This window comes from Abramis brama (genome assembly GCF_963993115.1).
Source record: "Abramis brama genome assembly, chromosome: 6".
In the NCBI taxonomy this organism is placed as follows: Eukaryota; Metazoa; Chordata; class Actinopteri; order Cypriniformes; family Leuciscidae; genus Abramis; species Abramis brama.
Genome location: NC_139968.1, coordinates 9,265,936 through 9,290,666, shown reverse-complemented (window position 1 = coordinate 9,290,666; position 24,731 = coordinate 9,265,936). Strand labels below are relative to the sequence as shown.

At 35.8% G+C, this 24,731-nt stretch overlaps 1 protein-coding gene across 1 annotated transcript in view; it reads right to left on the bottom strand.

Annotated features, from left to right (window-relative positions):
* Nucleotides 1–24,731, bottom strand: part of rnf123 (ring finger protein 123) — a 154,622-nt gene that overhangs the window by 113,487 nt on the left and 16,404 nt on the right. Inside the window, exons 12-24 of the mRNA XM_084118076.1 lie at nt 24,374–24,478; nt 24,159–24,284; nt 23,413–23,505; nt 22,553–22,626; nt 20,933–21,056; nt 20,673–20,772; nt 20,536–20,597; nt 20,274–20,345; nt 18,540–18,660; nt 17,328–17,429; nt 8,877–8,977; nt 7,269–7,461; nt 5,786–5,931 (exon numbers count right to left, since the gene is read on the bottom strand). Of these exons, the coding sequence (XP_083974202.1) occupies nt 5,786–5,931; nt 7,269–7,461; nt 8,877–8,977; nt 17,328–17,429; nt 18,540–18,660; nt 20,274–20,345; nt 20,536–20,597; nt 20,673–20,772; nt 20,933–21,056; nt 22,553–22,626; nt 23,413–23,505; nt 24,159–24,284; nt 24,374–24,478 (1,419 nt within the window). The remainder of the gene's footprint in view (nt 1–5,785; nt 5,932–7,268; nt 7,462–8,876; nt 8,978–17,327; nt 17,430–18,539; nt 18,661–20,273; nt 20,346–20,535; nt 20,598–20,672; nt 20,773–20,932; nt 21,057–22,552; nt 22,627–23,412; nt 23,506–24,158; nt 24,285–24,373; nt 24,479–24,731) is intronic.

Sequence of the window (24,731 nt, the reverse complement as noted above, 5' to 3'; positions counted from 1 at the left end):
AGTTTGCTAAGTTTCAAGTGATTATTTAACAGCAAGACCAAACTATGCAAAATCGGCACTGAGTGTCCAAATTTCAGTCACTCCTCCAAGTGGACCATAGTGGACTAATGTAGGGAATAGCGAATAGGGGCGATTTTAAACACAGCCTTTGATAAAATACAATTGTGTTTAAATGTCCCTTTTACTTGCTAATATCGGCCTACAACGACACAGCGATACAACTTCGTGAACCATCAAATCCAGCGGCTAGATATTCTTTGAAAGTGCTCATTCTAAACGTGACTTTGTTTTCAAGAAAAACTATAAAGTTTGTGCACAAGAGTTGACCTGAAATTGACCATAGAAGAAGTAGTTCATGTAGTTCAAACCTGCAACAGCGCTCCTTGTGGCAATGTTGAGAATGCAACAAGCATTTGTGTTGTGTTAAGAACTGAGCTGTAAGAGTTTACAAACTGTTGTAAAGTATATTTCAGCTTTTTTTTAAAGCTGCTGGCTTTGACGGGTAAAGTAATTTTATTATTATGCAGCTCATTTCCATTTGAGAAACCGCTTTAGGCTGTTCCTAAAATATGAGGCTCGGATTATACATTGAGATTATGGTGAGGCAGTTCTCTCAAACTTAGAGAAATAAAAAATGCATTAAAGCTTGCTGAAATAATGAGGGGTGGTGGAGGTACTTCACACTGTGGCTGAAATCTTCAGCATATCAATGATGAAGACAAGTCTCCTGATGGCACTGTGCCAAGCCAATTAACAAAGCCTTTAGTCCATGTAAGTCAAATCAGACAGTTTCTCTTGACAGACTGCAACCTAAATCTCATCAGGATCCAACAGAGTTCGAGAGAAACCACAGCGTGAACTCAGACACTTTTAATTCACTTCCAAAGCCACGGTATATTACCAAAGGATCGCATCAATAAGCCTTGCCTATTAACAACTAGTTTGTCTTACCTTGCTGTCCCTTTCAATTTTTATTACATTTTATTTGTACAGCACTTTCAATAATGGACATATTTCTAAAGTAAATACAAAGAAAGGAGTCTTACAAAAACCCCAGTGAACGAGTCATTGGGGAATGATTAGCATCAGCCGTGGAAAAACTCCCTGGAGGAAGAGACCTTGTGACTAATTACTTCAGTAAACTAATGGGCAAACCAATGCAGTTTTCGTCTTGCTAGAGTAGTCTAACGTTTAAAGATTTTGGCTGGTAGCCAAAAGGTTATAGGTTCAAATCCCACAAGGAGTGGCCAATGCTTAACCATGAGAGCGATGTTTAACCTCAGGTTATTCCTGGGGCATTGACTCTGCAAATCACTTTGGACCAAAGGGACTCACTAAATGACCAATTAGAAGGGTTCAAAATAAACACTCGCCAAGCACCAAGCGAGGAAAAAACTTGGCTTTGAACACAAAGAAGAGTTGAATAATTTAAAGTTGAATGCTTGAATCTGATTGGTTGATGAATGTTCTAAGGTGTGCAATTATTTTCAGGGAATCGCACGACTAAACAGCCAGCAACAGCAAAAGATCCAAAACCCACAACAACACCGACCAAGCAAACAAATATAGGATAAATAAACAATAGGAAAAAAACAACAAATTATTTCCATGTTTTTTGCCACAAAATTACATGTCATTATGTACGGAAAGCACATACTCTCTCGCACTCAAACGCACACACATACAGTAGGGACACACACTCGCACATTAACGTGTTGTCAGCGCTACTCTGACGATTTTATCAGTAAAATAGTTTAACAACTACATGAAGTTTCTCACTAGTGAGGTAATAACGGCGTTGTTCTTGAAGCAGATAAACTTACAGTTTCTCTATTAGTAGAGACGCTTCTGCCGAACACTGTTGAGAGGCGCATCAGACTCAGGTAATTCACACACCCTTGATAACTCTCTCTCTCTCTCTTTATTAACTGCATTAATAACTGCATTATTATGCTATCAGTGGCTTAATCCTCCATTACTAGCTCTAAAATGACGTTTTGGAATTAGCAAAGAAGGCTTGGGATGAGATACGTAAGAAATTAGTCCTACACACAAGAGCATTTTAAGGACAAAAACCTGACAAAATGTCTTGAAATGCATCATCTGAACAATGTTTTGTAATGTAACCGTAGTATAAGCGGAATAATTGACAACAGGCTGTTGAATTATTTGAAAATAATAAGCGGAATAATTGATAACAGGCTGTTGAATTATTTGAAAATAATAATTCTTCATGAATAATAATCATGAGTCGTCAATTATTCCTTACATAAAACATGCAAACCATCTAAAAAAAAAAAAAAAAACGTTACAATTCGAACATTTGTGGAAATTAGGTAAAAGTTTACCTTTGATGTCTAACTCCATAAAGATGTAATATTCCTTGCATTCAAAATAAATTGATTGGTTTTTATGCTGTTTTGTCTTTTTGTATGCGTTTTATATGTTCTGTTTTGTTTTTTTATGCATTGTTTTTTTTGTTATACATTGTTTTGTTTTTAATGCATTGATCAGTTTAGGTTTTTTTTTTTGTTGCTTTTTATACATTGTTGTTTTGTTTTATGCAGTTTGTTTTTTTGTTATACATTGTTTTGTTTTTAATGCATTGATCAGTTTAGTTTTTTTTTTTTTTGCTTTTTATACATTGTTGTTTTGTTTTATGCATTGTTTGTTTTTATGTTATACATTGTTTTGTTTTTTAATGCATTGATCAGTTTAGTTGTTTTTTTTGTGCTTTTTATACATTGTTGTTTTGTTTTATGCAGTTTGTTTTTTTGTTATACATTGTTTTGTTTTTAATGCATTGATCAGTTTAGTTTTTTTTTTTTTTTGCTTTTTATACATTGTTGTTTTGTTTTATGCATTGTTTGTTTTTTATGTTATACATTGTTTTGTTTTTTAATGCATTGATCAGTTTTGTTTTGTTTTGCTTTTTATACATTGTTCTGTTTTATATGCGTTGTTCAGTTTTGTTTTGTTTTTATTAATATAAAGAAATAAAAATGATGGCTAGTAGGAAATATTTATGATTGATAAATTCACAGACCATCCCCAGGTATAAGACTGTCATTTTGAGCGTAATCTGGAAATGCTATTGTCTGGCTTTTTCAATGACACTGTTATGCTTTTCTCTTTATTTTCATAATGCTGGATGTTGTAACACTATTAATAGGGCCAAGATGATGCCCCGTTTCCATAGTTACACAACACATTCTTTTGATGAATGACAGCTTGTTTGATAAATTACTCACAGCTCATAATCTGACAGTCATTTCAATAATGCATTTGATTGGCTCTTTACAATCATATTCTGAAACACAATTGCCTGTAAAATCAAAATTTTAGATATAAAAGAAAGGGCTCCTTTTTTCAAGGATAAGTTCCCCCAAAAATGAAATATTGTGCTATCCTTTACTGTACTCTCAATAGAGAAATGACCCATACATTAAAAAAGAGCTGTCAAGCTCCACAAGGATTTAAAAAGCCCCATAAAAGCAGACTATATGAATTATATTCAAAGTCTTCTGAAGCTATACAATCGGATTTTGTGAAAAAACTGATTAAAATGTAAGTCATTATTCATAGGAAATCTTTCCCTCTGCCATAACACTCAACTTTCTTTTGCAGTTCACCCAAAAATTAAGTTCTGTCATCATTTTGTTCTGAACATATTTTGGCTGGTCCAGTAGAATGGCCTTTGGGTGAACTGCAAAGGAAAGTTAAAAAAAGGACAAAATATGCATAGAAATTCAGCAGATCGAGGCAGAAAAAAAGAGAGAATCTCTTTACTACAGGGACCAATAACTCTCAGTGATTGAAATCCATTTTCTTCAAGCGTAAGGACACACGCAGGAAGACAATGGTGGAAGTACAGTACAGAACTCTGTCGAGCGAAGCACTTTACAGAGAGCATGAATTATATATACACTTCACGACCATTGAGCGCTGTACAGTTTTTATGTTCAGCTCGTTTCTCCTCACTGTTGGAGGAGTGAAACATTAAAACAGCTGCTGGCAAGACAGAGTCCATGTATTACACAGCAGTGACTCACTGTTGAAAGCAACGACACGTCGACAAAAAGCGTTTATCAGATTGTTCGTGGATGTGGAGTGGGTCGGTCAAGGTGAGCTGGCACAGCAGAGCCCCCTAAATCAGAGGATTTTTTTTAGCTAAATCCACGTGAACTTGAAGGAACTCGAGCAAAAAGAATAATTGTCTTTTCTTTAACTTGCAAATCAAAAAAAAAAAAAAAGAAATTGTATTTTTCACAAAGATTATATACCGATTATTAGAGATACATATAATGATTTTATATATATATATATATATATATATATATATATATATATATATATATATATATATATATATATATATATATATATATATATGATTTATAACAGAATCCTGTTAGTTGTACTTGGTTTAATGTGCAAATTAAATATTTGAACATTATATATATATATATATAAAATCTTCAAATATTTAATTTGCACATTAAACCAAGTACAACTAACAGGATTCTAGGGAATCCTAACTGTCCTGAAAATAATACTTCAAAATGCTTAATAAGATCATTTAATCGTATATTTTGCATTAAAAATAAATAAATAAAAAAATAAATATATATATATATATATATATATATATATATATATATATGTATATATATATATATATATATATATACAATATATTTTTTACACTCATCTGTGGAAATTAGATCAAACTTATCATTGAAGGTTTACCAAGGATGGCTAAAATTATTTGTGTCCAGAACTTCATATATTGTAATACATAGGTGTAATATTCCTCGCATCAAATAGAAATTGACTGATACTTGTTTAGTTTAGGTTTTTTTTTTTCATTGTTTAGTTTAGTTTTTCATTTCATTTTGTTTTGTTTAATTCATTTCTTTTCATTGTTTTGATTCATTACGTTTCAATGTTTTGTTTTGTTGATTCATTTCATTTCGTTGTTTTGTTGCGTTGTTTCATTTCAATTTACGTTGTTTTGTTTCATTTCATTTCATTTTGTTTCATTGTTTCGGTTCATTATTATGATTCGTTGTGTTTTATTGTTTGTTTAGTTTCATTTCATTTTGTTGTTTTGTTTCATTGTTTCATTTTGTTGTTTTGTTTCATTGTTTTGTTTTGTTTCATTCTTTCATTTCATTTCGTTTCATTGTTTTGATTTGTCGTGTTGATGTTTATTGTTTGATGTTTATTTGATGTTTTGATGTTTATTTGATGTTTTGATGTTTGATGTTTTGTTTTATTTTTGATTTGTTGTTTCATTTCATTTAATTGCTGTTTCATTTTGTTCCATTGTTTCATTTACTTTTGAACAACAAAATATTTTGAAATGCTTAAGTGTCAGGTAACTAATATACACTGATCAGTTATGCTTTTATATCTTCTTTTTTACAATACTAATAAACTACAGAAAAAAAATTTGAATATGTATTATGATATTTCATTTTCGATTGTGAGGTAACATATGACCTGGACATTTTTCGATAGTTTTAGTGAAATGCGCACAATTAGGAGAGATGTGTACTGTATTAAAAGGTAATTTCTCCTAAACTTGATATACACGCTTTCAAAATCAGACACAACTGATGTGTGACGGCTCACAAACCCATCAGAATGACACAAAGGTAAACTGTTAAGACAGGCGTCATCAGATGTCAATGACACAACTTGGACCTCGGGTCCTGTGTAACTTCCACTCACTCTCCACGGTTTGCCTCGAGGGCCGTACTGTGCTCTCTTGGACCTGTACCTTGCCAAGCTGTTGATGAACGCTCAGATTGTACATCATCACTACCCCATCCAGAATCTCCAGCAGGGACTTCTCTGTGATTGGCTGATCAGGCTCTTCTAACGGTCGCCCCAGCAACAGCCCATCGTTACCATGGCTTCCCTCGACTGGAGATGGCAGAGGGGAGATGAGGGTGAGAGCGAATTGGAGGGGGGGAGAAAAAGAAAAGAGAGAGAGGGTTAAAAAAAAAGTCATATTCCCCTTGAGATAGGTGATTTTATTTTCCTTTTTGAAACACTCATTTCTAAGCTAATTGGTTTCCATCTGACTTCCTGTGAAGCTGTGGATTGCGATTTTCATGCACTGCAAAAAATATATATATTTTTAAATCAGTATATAAGTCATGTTGTCCAGCAAAACTATCAAAACATCATACAAACAACATATATTATATTAAGATTTATTATTTGAGATATGCATTTATATTCTCTGAATATATCTTGAATGTTTAAGAAAAAACTGCAAATAAATAAAGTAAAAAAGCCATTTAAATGACATTTAATATAGTGCTATAAAAACACACACACATATATGTATATATATATATATATACACTACTGGTCAAAAGTTTTAGATCGGTAAGATTTTTTATGTTTTTAAAAGAAGTCTCTTCTGCTCACCAAGGATGCATTTATTTGATTAAAAATACAAACAAAAACAGTAATATTGTGAAATATTATTGTGAAATATTATGTTTTTTAAATCAAATAAATGCAGCCTTGGTGAGCAGAAGAGACTTCTTTTAAAAACATAAAAAATCTTACCGATCTAAAACTTTCGACCAGTAGTGTGTACTATGTATATATATACATATATGTGTGTGTGTTTTTATAGCACTATATTAAATACTTAAAAATAAAAATCTGCCTGCCTCTATGGGAATTTAACATAGGGGTGTACTCACTTATGCACCATGTATTTTAAGGAAGAACATTTATTTATTTATGATACATTATTCATTCACAAAGAAAATTGGTGTCCTTAAAGGTTGGATTTTTCCTAATTTTTTTAAATTAAGGCATTAAGTTCAATTTCCAAAATATGATTTTTTATTCCTCTTTTTAGTCAACTTTAGCATGGGTGTATTCACTTATGCATTGCACTGTATATGTGTGTGTGTGTACTGTGTATAATTATTTGTATATATAAATACTCACACAAGCATATATATATTTAGGAAATATTTGCATGTATACTGTATATATATATATATATAAGATAGTATAGTTATATACTATTATTTTTTACTGTTTTTACTAGTTATTAAACTGTTATATATATAAATAGTTTAAAAGTATAAAATGTATAAATCATAATAACAGCAAAATATTCTCCCTGATTTGAGATCTGACAGTACCACGTGATTCATGCGCTAGTCAACATCACAGAACAGTGTTAACATTCAGCATTAGTTTAGCTCTATGAAGTCTGCTGATGGACTCACTGTCTTCTTCGGTCCTCTGCTCTACGGTGAGCGTGCGGACCTTGACCTTCTCGGGCGGGGCGAGAGGTCGTCGAGGGGTCATGAGGCTGACGGCCGCGGTGCTGAGGAAGCGGTTCGCTCTGCCCAGCGTCGGAGAACTCAACCAACTGGGCCGGGCCAAAGCGCCACCCATGGCAACAGCGCCAGATGGTCTCTGTTGTTCACACACACATATCATTAATTTTCAGCATTCAGGGTAATGTCCTCATCACAAAAAGTAGACCAACTCCACAAAACACCATGAATCAATGAAATGCCCTACACTAAATGACCTCAGTGGGATTCAGTTAAAGTAAAAAAGTCAAGGTTATAGTGAGGGACTTACAATGGAAGCTAATGGGGCCAATTTTTGGAGGAGAACTTTTAAGCTTACAATAATATAAAAGAACTTAAAGGGTAACTCTCGCCAAAATGCAACCTAGGCTCTTTTTGTTAATCTACCCGAGGCAAACTTTCATTTAAAAGCATAATTAGAATGGAAACGCCACTTTTAAGTTTGACAGTATTTTCGTTTTCGGTCAAATTGCCTTGTGAATGGAAGTGCTTGGGGCACGACTATGATAGCATCAAAAATCGCTATTTTTAAAACACTAAGAAGGCCCGACACAACATGAAACTTTGCTGGAAGTATCACCAGGGGCTCTACACATGAACTCCAGCATTGAGAACAGTGTTTGTGTACACAGAGTTTACTAAAAAGAAAGATTTTGAACAACTCACTGTCTCTGTGTCCGTCTGCATTCTGACAGTCAAAAATAGTCGATCTCCGAATGCAACATAACAGGGAGGAGACTAAAGTTGGAAAGCTCCTAAAGCTTAGTTCCATATAAATTCACGGATAATTTGTTGTTTTGTCGTTAGTGAAAATCAATATTGACCTTGTATTTGAAAAAGGATCCTCATATAAGAAACAATACTAAAATTCAGATTCAGTTCATTCACATTCGGAGATCGGCTATTTTTGACTGTCAAAATGCCGGCGGACACAGAGACAGTGAGTTGTTCAAAATCTTTCTTTTTAGTAAACTCTGTGTACACACACAATGTTCTCAATGCTGGAGTTTATGTGAAGAGCCTCTGGTGATACTTCCAGCAATAGTTTCATGTTGTGTCGAGCCTTCTTAGTGTTTTAAAAATAGCGATTTTGATGCTATCATAGTCGTGCCCCATTCAAAAGGCAATTTGACCGAAAATGAAAATACGGTCAAACTTAAAAGTGGCGTTTCCATTCTAATTATGCTTTTACACGAAAGTTTGTCTCGGGTAGATTAACAAAAAGACCCTAGGTTGCATTTTGGCGAGAGTTACCCTTTAATGTTAATTCTTCTGTTAAAAGTTTGAGCTGGAAAGTTGCTCTAGTCATTGTCATGCCATAAGATTCAAGCGACTTTAAATTGTCAAAATTACACATTTTTGGTAATCAAACATAATGCCAAATGCTTTGATTGAGCTCAAACCCAGAGCACTTCAAAATGCTTTTATAGTCGTATTTCTCACAATTGCATAACAAAATGACTTTACATGTCAAAATATGTTCTTAAAATAAATTCTTGGTAGACATTAAGGCACCTGAGCAGCTCCGGTTTCCTCGTCTTCATCCAAGTCGTCCATAGAGGTGGCCTGGATCTCCGCCGGGTCTATGATGATGTTGGCTTTTGCAGCAAGGTCATCTAAAACATAACAAAAACTGTCAAACAATCAAGTTTAAAATGCATAAACAGCTAAGAAGTTGGAGGAGAAGTTGGATTCGTTTGTAAAATCCCCCGAAAAGAGGCTTTTGGGAATGAGTGTGACTCGGATTTCAACGCTCGATAACTCATCTCAGAGGACGACAAGCTCACAACTTTTTATGAACACTCCAGTCTATTATTTATTAATACACATTTGTCTTCTTCTGGACAGCCGAGTAATAAAAAAACTTTGCTTCAAAACGTCAGAGTGCTTATAAGAACTGCTTTAGGAGAGATATGTGCTCCACTTCACTCCAAAGGTCTACATTTCCAAGGTTATTCAAGGCCGGCTGTCCAATAGAAGCGTAATTGTGAGAAAAATGGGGCGGTAAAAGCAGTTCGGGAGTAATTCACAAGACAGGAAAAGGGAAGGAAGAAGAGAAAGAGAGAGAGAGAGAAGGGTAAAACTCAGCCTTGAGAGTTCAGTGAGTGAAGGAGTGAAATATATGGACATTAATGCATTTTTTTAATCATGGTAGTGTTACTTGGTAGTTTTAAACACAATTTTAGGGAGGGGGGGGGGTAGAGAATGTAAAATTAATTAATTAAAATATATTTATATTTAAATATTTATAGTTTTTTTTCCAAATTTTTTAATTAATTCAACAATAAAAACTTTAAAAACTTAATATATATATATATATATACAGTGAGGAAAATAAATATTTGAACACCCTGCTATTTTGCAAGTTCTCCCACTTAGAAATCATGGAGGGGTCTGAAATTGTCATCGTAGGTGCATGTCCACTGTGAGAGACATAATCTAAAAAAAAAAATCCAGAAATCACAATGTATGATTTTTTAACTATTTATTTGTATGATACAGCTGCAAATAAGTATTTGAACACCTGAGAAAATCAATGTTAATATTTGGTACAGTAGCCTTTGTTTGCAATTACAGAGGTCAAACGTTTCCTGTAGTTTTTCACCAGGTTTGCACACACTGCAGGAGGGATTTTGGCCCACTCCTCCACACAGATCTTCTCTAGATCAGTCAGGTTTCTGGGCTGTCGCTGAGAAACACGGAGTTTGAGCTCCCTCCAAAGATTCTCTATTGGGTTTAGGTCTGGAGACTGGCTAGGCCACGCCAGAACCTTGATATGCTTCTTACAGAGCCACTCCTTGGTTATCCTGGCTGTGTGCTTCGGGTCATTGTCATGTTGGAAGACCCAGCCTCGACCCATCTTCAATGCTCTAACTGAGGGAAGGAGGTTGTTCCCCAAAATCTCGCAATACATGGCCCCGGTCATCCTCTCCTTAATACAGTGCAGTCGCCCTGTCCCATGTGCAGAAAAACACCCCCAAAGCATGATGCTACCACCCCCATGCTTCACAGTAGGGATGGTGTTCTTGGGATGGTACTCATCGTTCTTCTTCCTCCAAACACGTTTAGTGGAATTATGACCAAAAAGTTCTATTTTGGTCTCATCTGACCACATGACTTTCTCCCATGACTCCTCTGGATCATCCAAATGGTCATTGGCAAACTTAAGACGGGCCTTGACATGTGCTGGTTTAAGCAGGGGAACCTTCCGTGCCATGCATGATTTCAAACCATGACGTCTTAGTGTATTACCAACAGTAACCTTGGAAACGGTGGTCCCAGCTCTTTTCAGGTCATTGACCAGCTCCTCCCGTGTAGTTCTGGGCTGATTTCTCACCTTTCTTAGGATCATTGAGACCCCACGAGGTGAGATCTTGCATGGAGCCCCAGTCCGAGGGAGATTGACAGTCATGTTTAGCTTCTTCCATTTTCTAATGATTGCTCCAACAGTGGACATTTTTTCACCAAGCTGCTTGGCAATTTCCCCGTAGCCCTTTCCAGCCTTGTGGAAGTGTACAATTTTGTCTCTAGTGTCTTTGGACAGCTCTTTGGTCTTGGCCATGTTAGTAGTTGGATTCTTACTGATTGTATGGGGTGGACAGGTGTCTTTATGCAGCTAACGACCTCAAACAGGTGCATCTAATTTAGGATAATAAATGGAGTGGAGGTGGACATTTTAAAGGCAGACTAACAGGTCTTTGAGGGTCAGAATTCTAGCTGATAGACAGGTGTTCAAATACTTATTTGCAGCTGTATCATACAAATAAATAGTTAAAAAATCATATATTGTGATTTCTGGATTTTTTTTTTTAGATTATGTCTCTCAACAGTGGACATGCACCTGCGATGACAATTTCAGATCCCTCCATGATTTCCAAGTGGGAGAACTTGCAAAATAGCAGGGTGTTCAAATACTTATTTTCCTCACTGTATATATATATATATATATATATATATATATATATATATATATATATATATATATATATATATATATATATATTCATCAAATGTTCACCCCTTTGAGCACATTTTACAAAAAAAGATAAATAAATAAATGTATTATTACATATAATTTTAAAATATACTAAATATCTATAATACATAAACCAATTATTTAATTATATATTGCATAAATTAAATCTAATTTAAGTTTAATCAGGATTTACGAATAATTATATTTAAAATAATTTATCATTTATTGAATGTTCACCACTTTGAGCAAATTTTAACAAAAAACAAAATTAATAAATAAAATGATGTTTATTGTATATTAAATTATATAGAATTAAATAAAATGTTATTTTAATATAAATAATTATTTTTAAAATCATTTATTGAAATGTTCACTACTTTGAGCACATTTTATTAGAAAATAAAATGAATAAATACAATTATATTATAGAATTAAATAAAATGTTATTATAATATAAATAATTACATTTAAAATCATTTATTGAATGTTTACCACTTTGAGCACAGAAAATAATGTTTATAAAAAATAAAATTATATTTATTTTATATTATACAGAATTAAATAAAATTTTATTGTAATATAAATAACTGCATTTAAAATAATTTCATATTATAACGTTTAATCATTTTATAATATATTCAATGTTTGCTTCTTTGAGTACATTTTACTAAATGAATAAAAAAATTGTAATTTATTTTGTATTTATTTTTAATTAAACATTTAAATATATATATATATATATATATATATATATATATATATATATATATATATATATATATATATATATATAACAATGTTACTTTAATATAAATACATTTTTTAAAATAATTTAAAGTATATTCATAAATTTTACATCTACACGTATCATCTCCTTAATGAAGGATCAACTGAGCTACAGAAAATAAGGTGGACATATATAGTTAATCGAGACCACTAAACGATCTGATAAGTAAATCTAATAATTTATTGTACGACGTCTCAAACGGAATCATAAATTAACAGCAAGTAGATGATGAATTCTGACAGGGTGGATGACCCGAGAGATGTGGTTTCATTAATTCGGTGTCAGGCTGATATAGCGGCTTCATTACACCCGGGGGAATGACCTCTGGCCGTCTGTCAATTGACGTTGATAAATCTCAGACTCCATAAACATCGAAAGTGTCACGTCTATAAATTTGACGGATATTGAACCCCCAAAAACCCGGGAACAGAAAGTACACTTGCCAGTCGCAGAAGACTAAATCTGAGTCACTGGAACAGTTAGTCACGATTCTCCGCAAGCAACCTGGCAAACATGCCAAAATCACCCCGTGAGGGAAATAAACTGGCTCTGGTCGGAATACGGCTGCCACTTGCTTGCTAAGAGTAAAAATATCGGGATTTGCCACGTAGTGAGTGTGATGGAGCCATTAGAAGAAGTCAGTATGGAGAGAGATTCAGAGAAAGAGCACCTCGGTTTCACCTCAAATTGATGCTGGTTAGAGAAGGATGGGGTTAAAAGTTGAAAGAGCTTTAGTGTAGTTCGATAAACATGTCCTGGAGAAATGTCAAATGGGCTAATGGGATTTGTTTTATTATTATGATCATCATTACTAGTGGAGATATGCAAGCAATAAGCAAAATCTTATTGAAATTATAAAGCTCAGTGATGATGATGATGATGATGATATTGACGAAAATTATTTCGATGGTAAAGGCATCCAAGATGTTCATGTCTTTCTTTCTTCAGTCAAAAAGAAATTAAGGTTTTTGAGGAAAACATTCCAGGATTTTTCTTCATATAATGGACTTCAATGGCAACCAATGGGTTGAAGGTCCAAATTGCAGTTTCAGTGCAGCTTCAAAGTCTCCACACGATCCCAGCCGAGGAATAAGAGTCTTATCTAGCCAAACCATTAAAAAATAAACATTTATATACTTTTTAACCGAAAATGCTTGTCTTGCACTTGCTGTGATGCGCCACACATTACGTAATCACGTTGAAAGGTCACGCGTGACGTAGGTGGAAGTACCGACCTAATGTTTACGTTTACAATGCGAACGTGCAAAGACTAAGTAAAAATTACAAAATAAATAAATCAATAAAAGGTAGAACAACAATGTCGGGCGATTTTAGGATTGGAGGAGAAAATGAGATGGAGTTTTTCGTCCCATCCTACATTTTCGTGACCTTTCCAACGTGATTACGTAATGCGTGAAGTTGTGGACGAGCATTTTTGGTTAAAAAGTATATAAATGTTTTTTTTTTTTTAGAAAATGACTGATGGTCTGGCTAGATAAGACTCTTATTCCTCGGCTGGGATCGTGTCGAGACTTTGAAGCTGCACTGAAACTGCATTTTGGACCTTCAACCTGTTGGACCCCATTGAAGTCCACTATATGGAGAAAAATCCTGGAATGTTTTCCTCAAAAACCTTAATTTCTTTTCGACTGAAGTAAGAATACATGAACATCTTGGATGGGATGGAGCTGAGTAAATTATAAGGAAATTTTAATTCTGGAGTGAACTACTCCTTAGGACAAAAAGCCATTCAAACCCATTCAGTGACTTTGGGAACAATGAAACAAGAAGTTCAAAATTCGTTTCTTGGTTTTAGGACGCATTCCTGCAGCGCTTTATGGTCAGAACAACTAATAAGCCACAAATAATGAAACATTACTGAATAATTGAACCATATTCTGTGCTGAAAAAGATGAGGAGCAGATGGAGGATTTGGCTGCATAATATTGAGTGCAAACAAACACTGCAAGGTTCGATGGCCAAAATCAACAATTGAAAACTAATTATGTAATATATATCAAGAAAGAAAAGCCCTCAGCAGCTGCTAAACATAAATTTTGTCAAGATGCAGTGATGACAAGGTCCAAATTTTGTACACATATTCTTCAGACAATCAAATTTGACAGGTGCTGATTCGAAACTGTCACTGCAAAAAGAAATACAGACACAATAAGTGTGTACCACTATTAATTTGTCCTTTCCGAAGTCTTGTTTTACTCTCGGATGGCTTTGATTGTTTCCTCAAAGCCCCAAAAAGAGTTCAATCAGGCGCCAGAGGGAGAAAGAGACGCTTCTGCAGAATCAGCGGGGAAACAAGGAATGTAATTATCAGCTTTTAATCAAACGAGGGCGGAGAATGGGAAACGCCGGGAGAAGATGTGTGTTTAAGGAGACAAAAGAAATGGAGAGACTGAGTGAAAATTAATGAAATTCTAACTTTGGTACAGCAGAGTTGTGACACATGACAAGACGCGCCTCTCCACCAATGAAACACACATAATCAAACACAAATGCTGAAGACGCCTTCTAATTTAATCACAATGGGTGAATACTAGGCTGATTCATAACTTGCGTAGCATCTGCTCTGTATAGTACACTAGATTACATGTGTGCCAAAACATAATTATGCTAAAGAAAATAGCATGTCAAAAGTCAGACTTCTTTTACTATTTTGGCAATTTTGTCACTTTTATTGATGAGTATAGTGTGGGGGAACTGGATCAGGAAATAATGCAAATCTGATATATGAAGTATGCGATTAAGAGGCGATTCATAAACTACATACAAAACTACCAAAAATTTGCAATGTTACGAACTTTAAGTGATATGTTAAATTTGTGGATGTTAAAATACTTTTTTTCTGTATGAACTATAAGCCATTTTTAATGCCAATTTTAATCTGGATTACGTAATCAGTTAAGTTAAATACTCGTAATTTAGATTACACTTTAAAATACTCGTAATGAGACTAGTTACTTTTTTACTGATTACATGATTACACAATATTCACAAAATGGCAGTAAATTATAAAAAATTTATTGATTCTCCTCAAATCTTTTTTTTTAATGTTCCTAATTAAACATTTTTAAGATTTATATAATTGTTAACTTTTCATCAATTGACGAATTAGTTTGGAAAAACCTGACTTAGTGTAATGTTGTGTTTAATGCACTTCATGATGTTGATAAAGAATGGAATACATTTAATTTCTCTTTGAAAGATTATCCTATTCAAATCAATGTGAAAAACAAGTTCAGTCAGAAGTAATCAAAGTAATCAAATAGTAGTCAGATTTAATAGATTACATTACTAACAAAACATTTTGTCATGCGATTTGTATTTAGTATTGGACTACAATTTGTCAATAATCTACCCAGCACTCAATAATAATGCTAGTGGTTTCACCATCACCAAAAAAAATATTATTATTATTATTTTTTTTTATTTTTTTCCAGAAAGTAATAAAGCTGTTTTGGAAACATTTTCCCAAAAGTAAGGGTGTAAGCATGAAAGATCACTACGTTACTGTTTCTGTCACATTGTATTGCAAATACAGCTTTACATCAATGTGACCATAAATCAAACAAAGTTGTTTGAATGGTTTGTTTAAATTTGACATGGATGGATGGATGTATGGACGGACGGATGGATAAATTGGATGGATGGATGAATGGATGTATTGGATGTATTGGTGGATGGAAGGATGGGTGGATGGACTGGATGGGTGGATGGATAGATAAATTGGATGGATGGATGGATGGATGGATGGATGGATGGATGGATGGATGGATGGATGGATGGATGGATGGATGGAAGTTGGATGATGGATTGGATGGATTGGTGGATGGATGGATGTTGGATGGATGGATGGATGGATGGATGGATGGATGGATGGATGGATGGATGGATGGATGGATGGATGGATAAATTGGATGGATGGATGGATGGATGGATGGATGGATGGATGGATGGATGGATAAATTGGATGGATGGATGTTGGATGGATGGATGGATGGATGGATGGATTGGATGTATTGGTGGATGGAAGGATGGGTGGATGGACTGGATGGGTGGATGGATAGATAAATTGGATGGATGGATGGATGGATGGAAGTTGGATGATGGATTGGATGGATTGGTGGATGGATGGATGTTGGATGGATGGATTGGTGGATGGATGGATGTTGGATGGATGGATTGGATGGATTGGTGGATGGAAGGATGGGTGGATGGACTGGATGGACTGGATAGATGGATGGATGGATGGATGGATGGACTGGATGGACTGGATAGATGGATAGATGGATGGATGGATGGATGGATGGATGGATGGGTGGATATTGTTCTGTCTGACACCCAAATTGAGATCTTCATTGTTTTTGGGGTCACATGCAAATTTGTACTTTACCACAGAAAATGCAGCCAATCCAGGCAAACACCTGACAAACTCCTTAGACAAATAAAATCATCTAATGCAAACCACAAAAAAAAACATATTACATAAAAGGAACAGCTCTCCACCACTTCCTTTCTCTCTCACTCTTTCTTGGCGCGTTCCCTGCTGTTCGTCAATATTTTTGCGGCATGTGCCGCTGCCTTGAAGGGAAATCAATATCCATCTGCATCCCAGTCCTACTAAGCACCGCCAGCATCCATCTTATCCCATCGTTTCACAAATATTAATGATGCCACAAATCAAAGTAAAGACCACCAACATTTTTGAGTTTAATAACAAAGTCGTAAACTAAAAAAAAAGGAAAAGAAAACACCCTGCAGGATGTGTACAATCTATTCGGTCTCAATTTAAAACTAATTTGGGAAGTTGATCGATCTAAACCATTTGGTTGGCAGCTATGAACAGATCAATAGCAAATTTTCAAAGGTTACTCAAAACGAACATAATAGGCACATCAATATGAGATTGCACGTCTCATTTTACATCTAGGAAGATTTAAAAAGAAAAACTTCACGTCTGTGAGCATTAAAGTGAGTTTTTGAGAACAAACAAAAGGAACAAGGAAAACAAAAGTAATGCTGTCATTGCCAAACCTGATACAGGAATGCTTTATTTATTGAAGCTTGTGCTGTCAGTGTGAGTAACACTCAAAAAAACTGACCTTGTGCTCCCTCTGGTGGAGTCTAGTGCAATGCACACTGGGTAATTCTGTGACCAAACACACTTTACTTGTGGTTTTTAACCAACCTTTGAGCGTTTTCTTCAAATGCGAGAGAAGTCCTCCCAGACGCTGAAGGTCGAAGTAATCCACCTTCCCGTTGTAGAAGAGCTGAGGAGGAACGTAGGCGTCTGACGGAAACACAACTGGGTCAATCACGACATTCAATTTCATTTCTGAGCTTCAAACTTATTTTCAGTCAGATGCCAAGATTTCTAATTTACATTTAGTTTAAACTTTTCAATTAATAATTAATCATTTATTTTATTTTAATTTTATTTTAATTAATACATATTTTTAATATTTAATGTATCATTTTAATGGCGTTTTACAAACAAAAAAAAAGTTAAAAAAGAAAAGAAAGAATGTTTTTTATAACGCACTTTTTGTCTGGATCTAATAAACTGTTATTTTACTATTCTATTTTTATTAATATTTTGAATTAGCTTTTATTTTTATATATTTTTTCCTCTTTAGTATTTTTTTTGTACTATTGTCATGTGCTTATGTATTTATTTACATTTTATTTCAGTTTTAGTTGCTTCAACTAATTTCTATACTTTTAGTGCTTCAACAAAATTATTTCAGTTAGTTTATTTCAGCTTTACAAATTATTAAAAAATATATTTTAATAATTTTCATTTATGATAATAACTTGCTAAAACCATTCAAAAACACATTAAAACATATAAAATGCATCTGAATAAATGTCTTCTCTGAGGAGTATTTGAATTCAAATTTATTTTGATATTTTTGGGGGCATAAAGTCAAAAATACATTGGTGATACAAAAGAAAGTTTAAAGTCCCCCTGTAATCAATCATTTTATCCCTTAAAACACATCTTTGATTTAAACGTTTTCTCCTTGAAAAAAAATGTCTTGAATGTAACTACACCCTTGCTTCATTTAGTATACGTGGTTCTATAAATATGCAAATGAACCCCGCCTCCACTCACTCACTCAGCTCAGAGATCCACTCGTTGACGATCACTCATTGATCTGATTGGTTACAAGGTAGTTTGTGACGTCAGAAACACTAATGATTTCAAACCGTGTTTTTGAGACTGTCTTTGGTTCACTGCAGTTTTAAAGAGAAAATACTCAGCAATGGTGTCGACTTATGAATTTGCACATGGTTTGTCTTAAAGTATATTAAAAACACCACATAGGTGTATAAACAACATTAAAAGCTTGATTTTCACCACAGGGACTTTAAAGAACAGAATGTGTGTGTTCTCTACCTTCACTGTTGATGGATCCGGGGCTTTTTCTCTTCCCTTCATCCCAGTAGCTCCTAATGGCCGTGATGAGCCGGTGTAAGAAACACACCATGTATTCAGGAGGACACAACACTGTGGGGTTCTGAACACACAAACACACACATAACTTCACGTCGCATCAAGCATGAGGCAAACATCAAAACCCTGATTACCGGGGAACAACTGAAACAATCCAATCGATAACAATCATGTTACAGAAAATGGCCATATACAATTTCTGCTGTTAAGTGTGAGTGATGATCATCAAATTCAATGACAAAAAGAACGATCTGAGCACAATAAATTCTTCAATTTTTATGTCAGAACAACATCCAGGGATAGTTAACCCAAAATAGAAAATTACCCCATGATTTACTCAAACTCAATTCATAGGTGTCTATAGCCCTATTCGCACGGGATTAGTATTACCCCTGGACCTCTGTAATTAAGAAATTACCCCCTGACGTCTGTATTTTTGGTGGCTCATTCACACGGGCAAATAAATGTTCGTAATTCCCTCGAGTTTACGGACTTTACAGCGTGCGCCCACCCATTCACACTTCACTAGCTGAACGTGCTGAAACGAAGATCGCGCTGCAGTATTGCAATTCAAAAAAAAGAACTTATTTAAAACCAATTTATTAGAGAAATATATTATATATATATTATAGAATATCATATTATTGTATAAATATATATCTTCTTTTTCTTTTATTCTTTGTCCATATTTACAACAAGCCTGCCTGAAGAAGGTATTATAAATACCGAAACGTCGCGATAGGCTTGTTTTTCTATTCATTTTATTTGGTTTATTTTATTTTATATCATTTTTACTCTTTCACACTTTGATTTCTTGAGATACTTACAGGATGGACGTCTTTAGAGGCCGTGTGAGACAAAGAAATGCTCCACGATACAGAAGTTACACTACCACAAAAAGCGTCCAAACTTTCCAAAAGAGCTTCCATGTTGCGCCAAAATACTTAATTTGACGTTTCCATGACAACGGTCCGAGTTGAGCTTCCGGATCACGTCCGTAGTAGTAGTTTGTTTTCTCTTTTGCAGCACTTCATAGTTTTTATTGGAGAAAAACTATAATCGGATTGGAGTAGAGCATATCGAGAGATTTTATTGTTAATATAGTTTTAATACAGACGTAAAATGGACTGTTAAACGGCCCATAATGGTTATTACGTTCTTTAGGAAACGATAGGCTCACAGAAAAACAGCCCAAATCACAGACATGGGGATTCGCACGGGACTGGTATTATCAGAGGACCCCTGTGTTGGCCGGAATACGGTAGGTAATTTTCGGGGGAATTTTTACAGACATTTTTACAGACATGGCAGATTCGCTCGGGATAAAAATCACAGACGACCTCTGCGATTATTACAAATTACCGGAGGTCCCTAGGTAATACTAATCCCGTGCGAATAGGGCTTATGACATTCTTCTTTCAGACGATATATTATATTACGTTATATATTAAAAACTCCCATTATAAAGCTTGGAAGAGCCAGGACATTTTTTTATACTCTGATTGTATTTGTCTGAAAGAAGAAAGTCATACACCTAGGATGGCTTGAGGGTGAGTAAATCATGGGCTAATTTTAATTTTTGGGTGAACTATCCCTTTACATTGAATATCCTCAAAGAATATCTAGATACTATTTGGATATATGTAAAGTCAGCATGTCCGGTGTCCGGTGTCCTACCCCTCTATTACTGGCGTTCTCTTGAAGGAACTTGCGGAACTTGTTCAGGAAAATGTATCGAGATGCTTCGCCCTGTGAAAAGAGAGATCCATTTGACCCAGGAAAACATGGCACAGAAACAACTTTAAGGTCTGAAACATATTTGATATCGCAGAATTTTGCGTTATTTTTCAGTACAATCGTTCGTGGAGGCCGCCACAAGACATTTCGAGTTCTTATCCTCACACAAAACAAGACGTGTGTAAAACACGCATCAACGTACCGTCCCCTTGTCTTTGTTGTTCAGCATCAACCTCAGGATCTGAACCTGCAGCTCCTCCACAACTAAACACACAGACTCAGAGTTACACTGACAGACGGGGCTGCAGATTTGATGTTGTGTGAGTGACCGTGACATACCCTCAATCCTCTTCTTCAGTCTCTGACACCCGCGCTCGTACGCTCGACGCCTCAGCCTCTCCTCGGCCGTCTCCTCGCGTGTGTCTCTCTCATCTTTCCCCTGGACACACATCAGGAGAATCATCATTCATCTGTCGCTTAAACCAGGGCTCGGCTCAGATTAGTGTTCGTTTGACGAGATCATTTCAGGAAACACCTTTTGTATATACATATGCATTAAATAGTGGTTGATGATCATGATCTGGACAGGTGTTTCTGACCTCTTTGTCGAAGCGTGTTGGCCACCAGGTGGTGGGGATGAGTTCCTCTAGCCCTGCCTCCTTTACTCTCAGAGGGGTCTTGATGTAGAAGAAGACCACAGACCGAAGCACGTCAAACGTGAGACTGTTAAGGATCAACACCCATTAAATCTCCGAGATAAATACATTTAACTTCTCTATTCTTCCTTTGTATGAATAAGAATAAGAAGGAATAAGGAACAAGAACGCTCATATTATGACAAAAACTGCCTTCTAGTTCTACTGTTTAGCAACTAATATATACTTATACAAATAATATACATACACATCTTACCATCTACGTATCTATTAATCTATCTAAATATGAACCAATCTACCTAGATATATATCAATCTATCTAAATATCTACCTATCTACCTAAATATCTACCTAGATATCAACCTATCTACCTAAATATTATCGACCCATCTACCTAGATATCAACCCATCTTCCTAGATATATACCAATCTACCTAGATATCAACCCATCTTCCTAGATATATACCCATCTACCTAGATATCAACCCATCTACCTAAATATCGACCTATCTTCCTAGATATCAACCCATCTTCCTAGATATATACCCATCTACCAAGATATCAACCTATCTACCTAAATATCTACCCATCTACCTAGATACCATCTACATCTCTTGCCAGCAGCCATATCACCCTGTAGCCCAAGACTGGTTGCCCACTGAAGCTAAGCAGGGCTGAGCCTGGTCAGTACCTGGATGGGAGACTCCTGGGAAAACCAGGTTGCTGCTGGAGGAGGTGTTAATGAGGCCAGCAGGGGGCGCTCACCCTGTGGTCTGTGTGGGTCCTAACGCCCCAGTAAAGTGACGGGGACACTATACTGTCAAAGAGCACCGTCCTTCAGATGAGACGTTAAACCAAGGTCCTGACTCTCTGTGATCATTAAAAATCCCATGGCACTTCTCGTAAAGAGTAGGGGTGTAACCCCGGTGTCCTGGCCACATTCCACTCACTGGCCCTTGCCAATCATGGCCTCCTAATAATCCCCATCCACTGAACTGGCTCTATCACTCTCTCTCCTCTCCACCTATAGCTGGTGTGTGGTGAGCGCACTGGCTCCATTGTTCTGTGGCTGCCATCGCATCATCCAAGTGGATGCTCACACTGGTGGTGGATTGAGGAGAGATCCCCTGATATGATTGTAAAGTGCTGTGGGTGTACAGTAGTACATATGAAAGCGCTATATAAATGCCTCATTCATTCATTCATATATACCTAAATATCTACCCAATATAATACCTACAATATAAGTTTGCTAGTTTAAAAATATATATATACATATGTTCAAAATATATGTTTAATAAAGATTGTGGGCACTTTCTGGTTGTCAAACTTAGTAGAATTGTCCATAGTTCATGTGGATCAAACATCAATTGTCTCTATTCCACCTATTTATCCATGTATCGATCTGATCTCAGTAATCCTGAACTCAGCAATGATCACAGAAAAAAAACTTAATAACTATGATTACATTTCTATAGATTTTTCCCCTGTCTAATTTTAAACCTTTCTGGTAGTTTAAAAGTGTTTTCTGAAAGCCTGCTAAGTTATGATTAAAGAGGATATAGAACGTTGCTGAGCAGAAACTTCCTGGATTTCTCATGACGGAGTATCGCTGTGGTCAGACGAAGGTAATGAATCTAGAGAACAGAGAAAGAAAACAGATTTCAGTGAAGACAGTGTAAGGCCTGCCCAATCGGACCAACGACAGTTTCAGATAAGTGGGTGAAGGTTTACTGCGTGTTACTGTCTTTTCAGCGTGGCAAAGTAACTTAATTCCAATTAAACTTTCATCTGACTCAAACTTTCATCTCTTGACCTCAAATTTAAGTTGGAATGCCAATTGGTTATTGGTCATTTATATAATAGTTTAGCAACACATCTGATTATTCTATTTAACTCTTTACTCTTATTATACTCGTTCATTCGGGTGCCAAAGTCGCACAGGGTCCTCACACTGGGCCCACGATCACAAACTCGCCAGTCGCCAGTGCTTCAATCTGTTAAGCATTGGCTGCCACAGTAATAATTTGGATCAACATGTTGCCAATTCCCATTCACAACCGTGGAAATCAAACAAACTCATCAAACAAATTACAGCAAGCTAAAAACAAAGTGCCTCAGTCATTTTAATTTTAACAAGACATTTATTTCAAGTGAGACAGCCTGCGTCCTTGCCGATAATTGCCATGAACACCAATGAACCAAGAGGACGTCAACACCTCTCTGGCTCTGATTAGACACAAAAGCAGACGCTAAGCACTGACATGAATTCCCAGCATGCTCTTTTAGGCCATAAGTTTTCCTTCTTCTCAGTAGGTCTATCATTCTCAGCTCCAGTAACAAACTGACACAGCTGCTAATGCTGATATGACATTACAACATCTTATGGATTTGCACGAGAGAGGAATCATTCAGCTTCTCACCTGAAAGCCCAGATCAGGGATGATGGGAGAGAAACGATACGCTCTCAGCAGTGACATCATCAGCTGTTTTAGGCACTCGTTCACCTCATAGTCCTTCAAGAGGAGAAAAAAAAAGACAAATAAATACATTGGGGGATCTGCCATAGTTCACAAATATCATTAACTGAAAAAGCTTAGTAGTTCAACACACTTGTAGTCCAGTTCTCTTGGTTCTTTTGTATCAAAAGAGAATATGATACATTCAGTCCTGGTTCGCTTAGCGTTTACAGCTAAGCTAAGAACTCGAGAAGAGCCTCTAAACCTTTTTAAAGGAGTCGAGTCAACAGTGGTAGGAATTACTCTATTACACACACAAATTTGTTGCAAGAAGACAGATCCAATAATGAGCAACATCTTGACTATGACGAGAACAACCAGTTATGCTTGAACATTCTGTCCTTTTTAGGGTCGCATCTTGTGACACCACGTCTGGTTTTTGGTTTGTTTAAATGTCTTAGAGTTTATAATGTAGAGTTTATATCTCAGTCAAACCGCACTAGAGTTCCTTTAGAAACAGACCAAAACCTACCTTTTCAGGAGGCTCGATCCGCTTGTTTGGTGCACACCAGGGTTTGGATGCAGCGTTCACATTTATTCAAATGAACCGCACTTACAGAGCAATCGCACCAGAGTTTGTTTTAATTGAACAAAACCTGCCAAGTGTGAACACCAAGGCAGATTTTAAATTGAACTTGTTGTGTCTGTACCTCCATGAGAAGCCAGAAAAGGTCCAGCAGCTGATGTATAAGTGGATGCTCGTCGACAGATCCTCCACCCTCCAGTACACTCAACAGGAAGTTCATCAGCACATCCTCCACCAAGTACACTTTACACTACCAAACAAACACACACATTCCCAATAAGTAAAGATGTTTATGGCACAATGACAAAGACTTTACTGAAACTGATTTTACTGATTTACCATGAGAGGTGCAAAGTGGTTAAATATATGTGCAAGGGTGACCAGGATGGTGGGCTCTCCTTGAAGATGCCAGGACCCGCTCTCTTTCTCAACAAACTTTTCCTCCTGACGAAAGAGAAAATCAAATGTCTTCACATATAGTTTTTGTTTTAAAGAGGCCATATTATGCCCTTTTACAAAGCCTCGATTTTGTTTTTGGGCTCCACTAGAATAGGTTTTCATGCTTAAAGGTGCCATAGAATGTGAAATTGAATTTATCTTGGCATAGTTAAATAACAAGAGTTCAGTACATGGACATGACATACAGTTAGTCTCAAACACCATAGTTTTCTCTTTCTTATTTAAATCTCGTTTTTGA